This window comes from Trichomycterus rosablanca, chromosome 2 (assembly GCF_030014385.1).
Source record: "Trichomycterus rosablanca isolate fTriRos1 chromosome 2, fTriRos1.hap1, whole genome shotgun sequence".
NCBI lineage: Eukaryota > Metazoa > Chordata > Actinopteri > Siluriformes > Trichomycteridae > Trichomycterus > Trichomycterus rosablanca.
In genome coordinates, this window is record NC_085989.1 from 49,984,309 (window position 1) to 49,997,640 (window position 13,332).

Genomic DNA, 13,332 nt, shown 5'->3' on the forward strand with positions numbered 1-13,332 from the left:
CAGTGTGGTTCCTAAACACATAGTGTGTGTGCTTGACTGGCTTGACTGCATTCCAGATTCTGAAAATGTATAGCTCATTATCAAGAGGAGAACGGTGCGTACACACCCGTGTAGCAGAATGCGTCACCCGGGAAGGTGTGGTGTTTTTTCTGATGCCACGGACGCTCGATCAGCCTCCGTGGCACGGTTCCATATGAGCGGACTGGCAAGTGGGACGTGATGCCAACAAATGCCCTCATGAATAAAAAATTGTGTACATGTAGGACCTTGTGCCCAAGGTTGCTGGTTCAAACTGGTTCAAACCCCACCAGGTTGCCTTTGTTAGGCCCTTGAGCAAGGCCCTTAACCCTCAATTGCTTAGACAGTGTACAGTCACAGTACTGTAAGTCGCTTTGGATAAAAGTGTCTGATAAATGCTGAAAATGTAAATGAGAATCAGATGACGGAGACCACGTTGTTTAGGATCAGTTAAATAAAAAATAAAGAGAATGAACACATCACTTTATATAAAATGTACTTAAGTATTTTGTTTGTAATTTCCTCATGACATTTTCAGGTTATTAGTTATTTGTTTTGTTTTTAAAGATCCTCAACCTCATGCAGTGTGAATGCAGTTCAGGCTGGTTTAGCTGGTCAGACTAAAAAAAACCTCTTGACAAAATAAATAAAAACTTAAAACTCCCTTTTATGTTCTTTACCTTCCTTTATTGTTATAACCAACAATGCATTCCAAACTTAGCCATGTGAAACATTTATTACACCCCATGAGAACCTTTGTCTTTTTGAACATACATTATATTAAAGGATTGGCTCGCCTGCCTTCACACGCATATGAACTTGAGTGATGTCCCATTATTAATCTATAGGGTTTAATATGATGTCGGCCACCCTTTGCAGCTATAACAGCTTCAACTCTTCTGGGAAGGCTTTCCACAAGGTTTAGGGAATTTTTGACCATTCTTCCAGAAGCGCATTTGTGAGGTCAGACACTGATGTTGGACGAGAAGGCCTGGCTCACACTCTCCGCTCTAATTCATCCCAAAGGTGATCTATTGGGTTGAGATCAGGACTCTGTGCAGGCCATGAAGTTCTTCCACACCAAACTCACTCATCCACGTCTTTATGGACCTTGCTTTGTACACTGGTGCGCAGTCATATTGAAACAGAAAGGGGCCATCCCCAAACTGTTCCCACAAAGTTGGGAGCATGAAATTGTCCAAAATCTCTTGGTATGCTAAAGCATTAAGAGTTCCTTTCACTGGAACTAAGGGGCCGAGCCCAACTCCTGAAAAACACCCCCACACCATAATCCCCCCTCCACCAAACTTTACACTTGGCACAATGCAGTCTGACAAGTACCGTTCTCCTGGTAACCACCAAACCCAGACTCGTCCATCGCATTGCCAGATGTGTCCACCCCTCGCGGGAGGGTGCTGCTCGTATTTCTTGCAGCATAGGTGACAGGCTGTACCACCACGTTAGTGTAGAGCCAAGACCAGGCAGCAGACAAACAGGCCTAACCGACTGTCTGCGAGTCACAATCAGACGTCACCTGAAATCCTTAGGTCCCAAACCATTGAGACTGTGTCTGTTTACCGTGGCAGGTGTAAGCAAAAACAAAATGATAGCCAAACCAAATGATACTGACACAATCAGTAAGATAGAAGATTGTGTAAATGACATAAAAAACTGGATGTGGTGTAATTTTCTTTTACTTAATTCAGATAAAACTGAGGTTTTACTTGTTGGATCTAAAGCTGCAGGAGACAAGTTGTGTAACCTGGTGCTAAACCTAAACACTTTCTCTGTTACTCCTAGCTCACATGTAAAAAACTTGGGTGTCACAATAGATTCAGATCTTTCCTTTGATACACACGTCAATAATATTACTAGAGTTGCTTTCTATCATTTGCATAATATTTCTAAAATAAGAAATATACTATCTGTTAATAACTTTTCGGTTAGATTATTGTAATGCTCTTCTAACTGGATGCTCTGGTAGATCCATAAACAAACTCCAGTTCAAAATGCAGCAGCTCGAGTGCTAACTAGAACTCAAAAGTTTGATCATATTACTCCTGTTCTATCATCTCTTCACTGGCTGCCAATTAAATTCCGCATTGATTACAAAATACTTTTACTAACTTATAAAGCCCTACATGGTCTGGCTCCACAGTATCTGAGTGAACTTATTAATTACTACAACCCAGCGCGTCCACTTCACTCACAAGATGCAGGGTTACTTATAGTTCCTAGAATTAAAATGATCATGGCTGGTGGAAGAGCATTTTCTTACAAAGCTCCACAACTTTGGAATAATCTTCCTGCCTCTGTTCGGGATTCAGACACAGTCTCAATGTTTAAGTCTAGACTGAAAACATATTTATTTTCTCAGGCTTTGGATTAGTATAGACCAGGGGTGTCAAACTCAAGGCCCGTGGGCCAGATCCGGACTGCCACGTCATTTTATGTGGCCCGCGAGAGCTTAAACAATGTATGATTGTTGTGATGGTTCAAGTCGTTACAGAGACGCACTTATAATTTAATAGGACACCTGCGCCTTTAAGCGGCAACCGGTGACATTGTAGTCATAGCAACTAACTTTGACCTTCGCTGAGAAGCCATGTGACTTTTATGGCAAAAGAACGCGGGGTAGCATAGTCTGTAACGTAAACAATAATCAATAAATACAGATAATTATCTTGCAATATAATACCAAAGCATGGTCTGTAAGTAGTGGTGTTTATATTCTCAGTTGTTTGTTAGCACTATTTTACGTTTGGTCAAATTTCATATTGTACCAGATGTAACACTTGACTACAGCTGTGTGCTTTTACTGTATTAAGTTCTTTATTGTTTTTATTGTTTGTATTTTTACTTCATTTTGATGCACACAGTGTATCACACAGCTGGGAAGCAAATAAAACCGGCTGTATTCTGAAGGGAGCTGTCTGTCTGTCTAGCTGAGAAAGGGGGATAAACTATTAGTGAGGGCAGAAGAATTGTCTTAAAACACACTGTAAAATCCTACATAAACTGCATCTCTCAAAATGCATGCTGATTTTGTGACCTGCAAAGTGACACATCCCGCCAGTAGATGATGTTAAGAAATATTTACACATAATACCAAAATGTACAAGAAGATAAGTAAGAAAATTAAGCAGAAGGTGGCAATTTAATGAAAGTGAAAACAAGTTTGTGCTTCAGGAAGAGAAAACGGTACGTCTCTTGTGTTTTGAGGCTGTGTCTATGGTAAAGGAGGACAATATAAATGCAGAATTCAGCCTCCAAGAAAAACAACAGACTGCAATCACAGCACGATACGTTACAATCGGCCCTTTGAGGGCCACCATAATGCTGATGTGGCCCTCGGTGAAAATGAGTTTGACACCTCTGGTATAGACAAAGGAGCAGAGCTTGGGGGTACTTTGTCATAGAAACTTGTGGTGATCAGGGATGTTGGGTTGCTGTCGTTCTGCCTCTCTTGTCCGATCACTTAGGTTTGATGATGGTGGGGAGATGGGCGCTGATGTCCTGTGAAAGCCTTCATGACCTTGTTACGTGCTCGCTCTCCCTTTTAGTTATGCTGTAATAATTAGGGCTGCCGGAGTCTAAAACTTTCAAATTTGCATTATGGAATAATAACAGTTTTGTTAGCAGTTTTACTCATTAGCAGTTTGGAATATCATGCTGGGTTGAAGGATAAACTGGAGAATTCATAGTCAGCAGTGCATTGTAGTGTCACTGTGTGCCATGCTCCAATTAGTAAAAGAAGCTGGATTTTGATGTGTTAATATGTACTTTGGCAAATTTACTGCATTGCAATGTACCTGTGTGTGTGCGCGTGCTTGTGCATTACAGGGTCAGAGCTGACCAAGCGGTCGAAAATGTTGAAATTGCCAGATTCATGTTAGTGTTCGTGGAACAGACAGGGGAAGCTTTATGTCTGGAAAAAGCATTCATAATCAAAGGTTTGTGTTACTAGGCCTATTTTGTGCAAAACCACGTACTTTTTTTCATTTCTGTCTTGTTTTAAACACTGACACCCATGCTTTAACTACAGATGTAGACATTTCTGACATGACTGTGCTTAGTGGTTGTCATTCACTAATGGGTGTCAGCATTAAAGTGATTCTGATTAAAACTATTTTACAAAATCCTAGGATTGAATGTTTGTGGCGTGATGTCAAAACCTGTGTAACCTCAAAGTACTACAACATGCTTCAGAGTCTGGAGAGGGATCAGCTTCTCAGTGTTTCCTCCACAGGTTGGGAATGGCAATCGCTCTAACTTGTAAGAAAAAAGTTTGGTTATGAGATACTTACACTGATCAGCCATACAATTAACACCACCTCTTTGATTCTACACTATTTTATCAGCTCCACTGACCATATAGAAGCACTTTGTAGTTCTATAATTACAGACTGTAGTCCATCTGTTTCTCTGCATGCTTTGTTACCCCCTTTCATGCTGTTCTGCAATGTTCAGGACCACCCCAGAGCAGGTATTATCTGGGTGGTGGATCATTCTCAGCACTGCAGTGACACTGATGTGTTAGTGTGTGTTGAGCTGGTACGAGTGGATCAGACATAGCAGTGCTGCTGGAGTGTTTAAACACTGTGTCCACTCTGTTAGACACTCCTACCTAGTTGGTCCACCTTGTAGATGTAAAGTCAGCGATAGAAGCTCATCTGTTGCTGCACAGTTTGTGTTGGTCATCATCTAGTCCATCAGTGCTCACAGGACGCTACTGACAGGACGCTGCCCACAGGACACTGTTGGCTGGAAGTTTTTGGTTGGTGGACTATTCTCAGTCCAGCAGTGACACTGGTGTTTAAACACTCCAGCAGCACTGCTGTGTCTGATCCACTCATATCAGCGCAACACACACTAACACACCACCACCATGTCAGTTTCACGGCAGTACTGAGAATGATCCACCTAAATAATACCTGCTCTGTGGGGGTCCTGGCCATTGATGAACAGGGTGAAGGAAGGCTAACAAAGTATGCAGAGAAACAGTTGGACTACAGTCTGGAATTATAGAACTACAAAGTGCTCCTATATGGTCAGTGGAGCTGATAAAATGGTGTAGAAACAAGGAGGTGGTGTTAGTTATGGCAGATCAGTGTATATTAGCCTATCAAGGAACATGAACATGCATTTTTGTGAAATACTTTGACTACCTATAGTGGCTAAAACCTGAGCAATGACTTGTTTTGCTTAAATTAAAAATCAGTAAATTGGTAAGCATTACTTGTGAATATTTAACCCCTACCTCTTATGTACTCAACAGAAGACCTTTTTGCTGTCCACGCTGTGTTCCTCCCAAAACTGAAGAAAGACCTTGAGAGTTTTGTAGAAGGTTGGAACAATCATCCAATCCGGACTGAAAACAACCTGACTCCTGAGCAGTTATGGTACATGGGTATGAGGGAAACCAATATTGACCAACCAGAGAATGTTGAGGTACTTTTTTTCTCTTTTAAAACTCCTATTGGTCCAGTTTAAACCTTTGTAATTTTTAAGTACTGACACTAGCTTGTGGCCAACTGTGTAGTATGTAAGTTCATACATAGTTTGGTGGAATATTGCCTTTAAATCACCCACAGGCATGTATACAATTAGTGATTTAACCAGAAATGAAGGAGATAAACCATAATTAGGTTGCAGCAACATGAAACTATGGTATTAGGGAAAAATTGTTTTATGAAAACAAAACATCATTACTCAACCATCCATGACACAAAAACAATACTCCTCCATTTGATTGCAACCAAACCAGCAGACAAAATAATGTATCCCTATTGCAGTCAGTCTCCTGAATGTTTTAGAGGTAACCTCACACATTTAAAATTTGTCATTATATTATACAAGTTTTATGTGTGTTATTTTTGTCATCCAATGTAGTGTGTATGTTTAGGAAAAACCAGTGACAAGTGCCATTGCTACCATACTCTGTTTTGCTGTGCTAGGATATTGAGGAGCCAGACATTGACTGGGACATTGCCACAAACCATGATGGTGAGATGGAAGGGGAGATTGTGGTTCCTCAAATTGAGTCGCATTTGAATGAAGAACAAAGACAAATAGTTCAGTCCCTCATTGAACAGGGTGATCCAGACATGCCAGCAAGGGACCTGTATTTAACATGTCGTGAATATATTTTTGCCACTGGCTGAGAATTGTATGTTTTTAAATAAAGATAGCTCTGGATTTATCAAAGTTTGTTTATTGTGTACTGGGGAAAATATTAAAATACTGTAAGAAGTTATTTATTAAAAAAAAAAAAAAACTGTTGCTGGGCAGTTCCAAAAAACTGTTGCTGGGCAGGCCTAGCGTAAGACACACAGAAGCAAAAGGGGGGGGACAGAAGCAAAAAATTGTGCTTTTAGTAATACTGGAAATGGTGAGGACTACTAGGTTAGTTGAATACAGTAACTGTTTGAAAACTTACCTGTTTAGACTAGGCCAAACCCAGTCTCCACAGATAGAAGACAGACCATAAGATCAGCCTTGAGCTCTTCAAACCTTTTGTAGTGGTTTGGCAAACGCAGACGTTCCGAACACGTTGCTGCAGTTGGAAGGTGTTTGGGTCCTCTGGACTGAACGACTTCCAGCCTCAGGTGTCGAGGTGGCACCTCCCAGCCGAACCAGAACCTCATAAGCATCTTTAAACTGTGAGAGGATGCTAAACCAAACAAGGTAGCAATACATTGTCAGCAAATTATTTGCTATGTAACTATCAATTAAGGTCATTTTTCACAAAACGTAACACATTTGAACCGAGTACCCTGTTCGACAAATCTTCTGAAAAATGCAGAGAGAAGAGTAAGTGTCTCTTCAGGCATGTCATCGTCTTCACTATCATCGTGAGCAGATCTTGCATCAGGCCATATGATGGATTGCAGAACCAGCTTCAGTGTTGTGTAGAGAAAGACATAGATTGGAAAGGTTCACATATGCCAGAATAATAAACCCATACACCATGAACATATTTCGGGTGGGGGGGTGGAACCTACCTGTGTAGTTAACTGAACATCTGTTTCTGTGGGGAACAGCAAGGGTACTACATCAGGTCTGTGTTCGATTAGTGGCCAAATGCCTGTGTCTTTTATCCCTTTTCTGAGCTGCTTAATCTGGGCAGTCACTCTACCAAGCACCTGTGGAGGGAGGGGGTAGCACAGACAAGGTAGTTTCAAGTGTTGTTTAGAGCTTCACAAACATTTCTCAGAGACATATCAAATCATGTATGTACAGTGGAATAAGAAACTTGTGATTAAATTGACCTCTTGACCTTGGTTATTGCTTATTTAGGACAAGGACAACAACTAGCAGATAGCTAGTGAGGGGGACCTAACCATACATTTTTCTTGCTATTTCTATAACTCTTATGGCTGCTCTTGCCACATCCATTCATGTTAAAATAACAAAAAGGTAATTACGCACTGTCATGTATCATATACATTGCTAGAAAAGTAACAGCAATCATTTTAATTATATGACATGACTAATGTGGCAGCAAATATTAAGAAATATACATACAGCATGGGAGAGGAGCTGCTGAAATATCAGCAGCTTGTTTGTGTCTTTTGTAGGCACTGTGCAGCACCAATCCAAGCAGAGATGAGTTATTCTTGAGGATTCTTCCTCAGTCCACTCTTCTTTTAGCAGCTTTAAAACATTAAGATATCATTGTCAAATGATAATTCCTTATGAATATCCCAAGAAAGCACAATTCAAAATCCACGGGTTAGACATAAAAGGTCTGTGTTTAATGCATGTCTATGTTTAGTGGTACTCACAAGACCAATGGTGTTCCTTTGCTCTATATCAGAGCAGTCTTCTAGGCAGAGCTTTGATTTTGTCATTTCATTTTGGCCACTTGTTAAGGCACTGACCACAGCCTGACTCAACCCAGGCAGGGTAGGACCACCATTAATCACTGTGTGACCAAGGATCCTACCCGCCATGCGGAAAAGATCGCTCTCCAGTAGCACTGGAGATGCAGCAGGGACCAGGTGCTCAGGTTCTCCTTCAAACAAGAGTGTCTCTGCTGCATTGCCTGGATTAAGATCAATTTAGGTAGTCAAAGGGAAGGCAACAATGCCTTCGCATGGCTAGTTAAACCATAAAAGAAGTGGCTAAAATACACTTGCATGCAGCATGCAACAGGTTAACAAATCAACACATGATTAGGTATTATGTTTGTTTTCAATGCTCAGTGCTTTGAAATTGAGAAGAGGCATTTAACAGTACACATACCAAAATTTAGGTTAAAACCATGTTTTAACCTGGCAATGGCTAAGGATAGCACATGTCTTGTCACACCCACTCCAATTGCAGCATCCCCTACAATGACACAATGTACATATTAAAACTAGGGCTGTCAAACGATTAAAAATTTTAATCGCGATTAATCTCAGAATTTCATATAGTTAATCGCGATTAATCGCATTAAAAAACAAATATAAAACAAGGATTTTTAAGTGAAATGTTACAATTAAAATGGTGAACACATTTTATGCTAAATGTACTTATGTCAAAAACTGCTGGGACAAGAGAAAACTGTAATTCACTGACATACTAGGCAGTAACACTATCCAGCAGAGACCCTTGACTTCGTATAAATGTCAGATTGTAGGTTAGAATTTCTCCAAACATTGTAGATCAGCTGTGCTTTAGGTGGGATAAGGCGTAGTTATTGTAACAGACTTTTCTGTGGTTGTATCGTGATATTTGATGGACGTTTCTACACGAAGTGAGTGTGTTTTGACCCTTTGGGGCTTCCATAGTTCATGGACTAGCATGCTTGGCTAACGCGATGACTCCAGCTATTCGGTACCGTAACAGAAGGAGTTAATAAAAGTGTTCTGCTCCCGACAACTTGTGAATATACCGTGTATTTATTTCTTTATTAAGCGAGTGCATCACTACCACGCTCGGTTACATTATGTTAACAAACCGCAAATGAAAAACGGTGGCAAGTGTCAACATGAACTACGGATGACTCGCAGAGCCAAATAGAATTTGCGTTAACGGCACTATTTTTTTAAATCGCGTTAAATTGAGATTGCGTTAATGTGTTATTATCGCGTTAACTTCGACAGCCCCAATTAAAACGGATCATTCTTGGAGAGAAATTCTGTTTCGGGTTTGTACAGTACAACAGGTTAACAAGTACAATGTATTTCTGTATTAATGAATTCTATAATGTCAAGTCAAAACTGCTTAAAGGGAAATGTATGGGAAATTACATAAAGCAGTTACAAGTTACTTGTTTTGTGTTAGTACACTGCATCATTTTAAACATCATTGCATGGTTTACATAATGTATTTCATTAATTTGTCACTACATACCTTTAATGCTGCAGCGGAAAGGAGCTGCCCATTGCCTTTTTTCACGGTCTTCTTTGTAAAATTTGATGAGAGAACCATCCCTTTGTTCGTCATTATCTGTTGAATCCAGGGACAGAATTAGTGATGGTTGACTTCCCCCCTCTTGCTTAAGTTGCTCCAGGAAGAGTCGCAAAGCCTTTTGTGGATCTTGTACTGATTTCCATTCTTAATGAAAGACAAAAAAGCAAAAAAAAAAAAAGCTGTTAATATTTAAACTGCAGGAAATAGGGGGAAAAGGCTTACAATTACAACTGGACACAAATGTACAGCAAACAAAAATACAAATGCCTAACGTAAGATGACAATGTTGCTAAATGAACAAATGTTTTCACTACTTTGTCAACTGTCTACCTGTGTTTTCCCCCTGACAAATGTGTAGATTTCATCCCCAAAGAGAGCCCCCAATCTCTCCCAGGGTGTTTTATTACTGTCTATTCCTGGTGCTAATGGGGAAGCAACTGGAAGCACTGACTGAACTGCTGAAGCTGCAGCGGATGTGCTGGGTTCCATGCCAGAATAAAGGGGATGGCTGCTAAATGGGAAACAGTAAAAGAAAATGTAATTTAGAGGTTTTCCCAATTGTACACATGTGTACAAACCAAAATTTTTATGAATTCGAGTTGGGAGTAAAGCACTTGAAAAAAAAATTATATTAGTGCACTGCACATGCACTAGTCCTTACATGAATTGGTAGTAGTACTTTGCAAAAACATTACAGCTGGATCTATTGCGCTCACCTTTCACCACAAAAGCTTGCATGTAAAGGCAGATCTTTAACAGGGTATGGCACCTCACAGATGGGGCAAATCTGCAAAACACAGAAACTGTAATACCTTTCAACTAGGTGAAATCCCAGGCTGAAACTATCAGTAATTTTTTAATTACCTCAGATGGATCATTGGTAATTTCACAATCTGAGCCAGTGTCCTGGTGGGGCGGGAAAACAGGCCAACACCACCACAATTACAAACAGCTTTAAACCATTAAATACTCTTAACAAGTATGTAATTACAGTAACAAAGGTACTGCATTTAGTACATACGTACATTGACAGTTTGCTGACAATCTTGAATGTGAAGTGACAGCAGCTGTACAGGTACATGGATGTGGCAGTTGATGCAATTTGCCTTAGGCATCCTAGAAAACTCTTTGGCTGAGAAGGGCAGAGGGCTTGTGTCCAAGCTATCCTGGATGGGCATTATATAATAGCAGCCCTTTCCTGTATAACCGGTAATCAGGTGGGCTCCAGAATAGCCCTCCGCCTCAGGTGATACAACATTAAGATTTCGCTGTCCTGAGCCCCCTGTTTCATTGAAAAAGAAGTAATTATATTTTTATAGTTGTTCATACAAGTGTTTTGTGCAAACAAAAACTGCCTCTGCTGTGACCCTTGTAGTATATCTTTTTTTGTGCTTTTGGTATGCATTAGACAACGAACTTAAGTATTAGCATTATTCTTGATCTCAGCACTGCACAGAAACGCTTTATGATTCATTCCTATTTATGTGTACTGTAGTGTGTTGTACATTTGCACATAGAAATCCCTTGTGAAATTTGTCACTGCATATTCAGTTTCTTACCAGCTGCTTTGTACAGCAACCAGGCCCCATCCAAAGTAGCCATTTTTGGGAAGGATTCTATGAGGAGTGCTGAAATCTATGGAACGTGAAGACAAGTTAAGTTTAATGATAGAGCATGTGGATGGAGCACTTCTGGGGTCTATGGTTAAAATTCTACAGTAAATAGGTACATGATGATGACGCATTAAAACATGGCAAGGCACTGCGGATTTGCATGGTTTTGATCAGGGCATCAGGCCATGCGTTACCCTTTTTAATACATACCTTGTCATGTGTATAACATTTAACTTTCAACTGTGTGCCAGGATTTTTCATCATGGGGATGCATCTAAAATTTGTAACTTTTTTTGGGTAGAGATGAACTCACTTCCCCTTGTCAACAAATTCAAATGTTATGTATCTTTTTAAGATATTTTTCACACTCAGTTAAGTAAAACAAGGAAACAAAATGGTTCAAATTCTAGAGTTAATGACAACAAGAATACATACTAAGGGAAATTCTAGCAATACTAACAGTGAAGCATATCTCTGAAATCCAAATTTTAGACTTAGCTCAGAGTGGTCAGCATCCTCAGGAATATCAATGGTCCTATGGCCCAGCCCAGCCCGGAGAAGTACCATCTCTTCACTAGTCTTGGGAGTACGCTCAGTCACTTTGTCCAACAGAAAAAACTGAATACGTTTAGACTTCACTGCCCTTTTTCAAGGTCTGGCATAGTTTGTTTTCCTCTTAAACAGACCAGGAAAAGGTCTGGAAAAGGGGGAAACATATGGCTTCTGGAGGACAAAATGTCACACGCACTTCCTGCACAGCGGGTTCTGTGCCGGAGAGTGAGGACTACGATTCCCAGGATCCTTCTGGAACGCACGTGACCCGATCACCTGACTACTCCGTGAATCCTGAATCTCTTCAAGGAATCGGTTCCCCGGAATACTAATGATCGCAGCTGCTTCTAATCATGGACCATATATATACTGTGTGGTTATTCGGGCTCGTTGCGAAGTATTGCCAGTGTATTTTTCCTGAGCTTACCGAGCGTTTATTCTTCTATTAGCTTTTCCTGTGTACCGATTTCTGCCTGATATATATTACTACGCTTTTTGCCTTTTCCTAGTCTGTGTTGTTTGCTTCCGTGTTCCGGGTTTTGTTTTGTGCCTTTTTTTTGTTCCACGCATTATTAAAGTGTTCTTTTTACAATCCGCGAGCGTCCATTCTTGATCCGTCGCGTCACAGAATACTTCGCCGACGTCGTTTGGATGGCGGATCCCGAGGCGTTTCAGAAGGCCATAACCAGCCAAGGCATACTTCTTGGACAACACCAACAGGCTATGGAGGAGCTTTCCCAGTCTCTGAACCGTCTGGCTCGACAACAGGGTGAGCAACAAACTCAGATTTCTCAGGTTATCGAGGGTATTGGTAAACTGTCTGCTCAATTTCAAAATTATCCTGTAGAGGTACCACAGCCATCACACAGTGAACCCTCACAAGGACCCGCTGTGGGGAATATGATTTTTCCTGTGAGCAAACCGGACAAGTTTGATGGCTCACCAAATTTATGTCGGGGTTTTTTGCTACAATGCTCTGTTTATTTCAATAACTCTCCTGTAAGTTCGTACCAATCCAAAATATCGTTTGTAATTTCACGCTTGACCTTCACCTTGGAGTGGGCCACAGCCATGTGGTCACAGATCAACACCATGACTTATGAACTTTTTTTGGAGCAATTCCAGGCTGTCTTTGACCACCCTCATGAGGGGAGATCCAGTGGGGACCTACTCGTGAAACTTCGTCAAGGTAAACGATCTGTGTCTGAGTATGCTATAGAATTCCGCACCCTTGCGGCTGGTAGCGGATGGAATGATCCAGCCTTGATAGTGATGTTTCGCCAGGGACTCAATGGTGACATATTGTCAGAACTAGCTTGTAAGGATGAGAATCTGTCTCTTAACAAACTCATCACATTAGCCATTCGCCTGGATCATTTACTTCAACCCAGGAGAACCATCTCAGCTCACCCACGTGTGTCTCGTGTTTATCCTGTCAATGATTTCATCGAGGAGACCCCGGTACCCATGCAGCTCGACACCACTCGTCTCACCACTGAGGAGAGGCAGCGCAGATTTGCTAGTGGCTTGTGCTTGTATTGTGGCAGGGCGGGTCATGTTCTGCGTGACTGTGGGGCTCGTCCTCAAAGGTCAAGGTCTTCAACCCCTGGAAAGCACGTGGAGAGTACTTCACGTGCTAATGTGGTGAGTATTTCCACAAAGAGGTTAATTTCAAGGTCATTTCTTTTGCACGTAAAGGTTTACTACCAACAAAGAGTTTCTGTTGTTTCAGCCCTGATTGACTCCG

The 13,332-nt window shown here is 41.0% G+C and overlaps 1 protein-coding gene across 2 annotated transcripts; it reads right to left on the reverse strand.

Annotated features, from left to right (window-relative positions):
• Positions 1-6,216: 6,216 nt before the first annotated feature.
• On the reverse strand, positions 6,217-11,337 carry LOC134309265 (uncharacterized). Of its 2 annotated transcripts, XM_062990915.1 has the most exons (12): positions 10,980-11,337; positions 10,446-10,702; positions 10,285-10,326; positions 10,137-10,207; positions 9,361-9,564; positions 8,266-8,352; positions 7,806-8,065; positions 7,546-7,674; positions 7,023-7,163; positions 6,794-6,917; positions 6,458-6,691; positions 6,217-6,335 (listed from the first exon to the last, which is right to left on the reverse strand). In XM_062990915.1, exons 2-11 carry the CDS (start codon positions 10,499-10,501, stop codon positions 6,462-6,464), a joined length of 1,344 nt encoding a protein of 447 aa, XP_062846985.1. In that variant the 5' UTR covers positions 10,502-10,702; positions 10,980-11,337; the 3' UTR covers positions 6,217-6,335; positions 6,458-6,461. The 2 variants fall into 2 exon arrangements, 1 of the variants encoding a protein (XP_062846985.1); XR_010011021.1 differs by lacking the exons at positions 10,137-10,207; positions 10,285-10,326; positions 10,446-10,702; positions 10,980-11,337 and adding an exon at positions 9,751-9,927.
• Positions 11,338-13,332: the final 1,995 nt, after the last annotated feature.

Excerpts from the sequence above, each read along its gene's own strand:
- LOC134309265 (XM_062990915.1), bottom strand. The coding sequence starts at position 10,501 with ATGTACCTGTACAGCTGCTGTCACTTCACATTCAAGATTGTCAGCAAA. Across the intron at positions 7,675-7,805 it reads AAAGGAACACCATTGGTCTT|CTGCTAAAAGAAGAGTGGAC; the intron begins GTGAGTACCACT and ends AATGTTTTAAAG. Across the intron at positions 6,692-6,793 it reads CAGAAGATTTGTCGAACAGG|CATCCTCTCACAGTTTAAAG; the intron begins GTACTCGGTTCA and ends TGTTTGGTTTAG.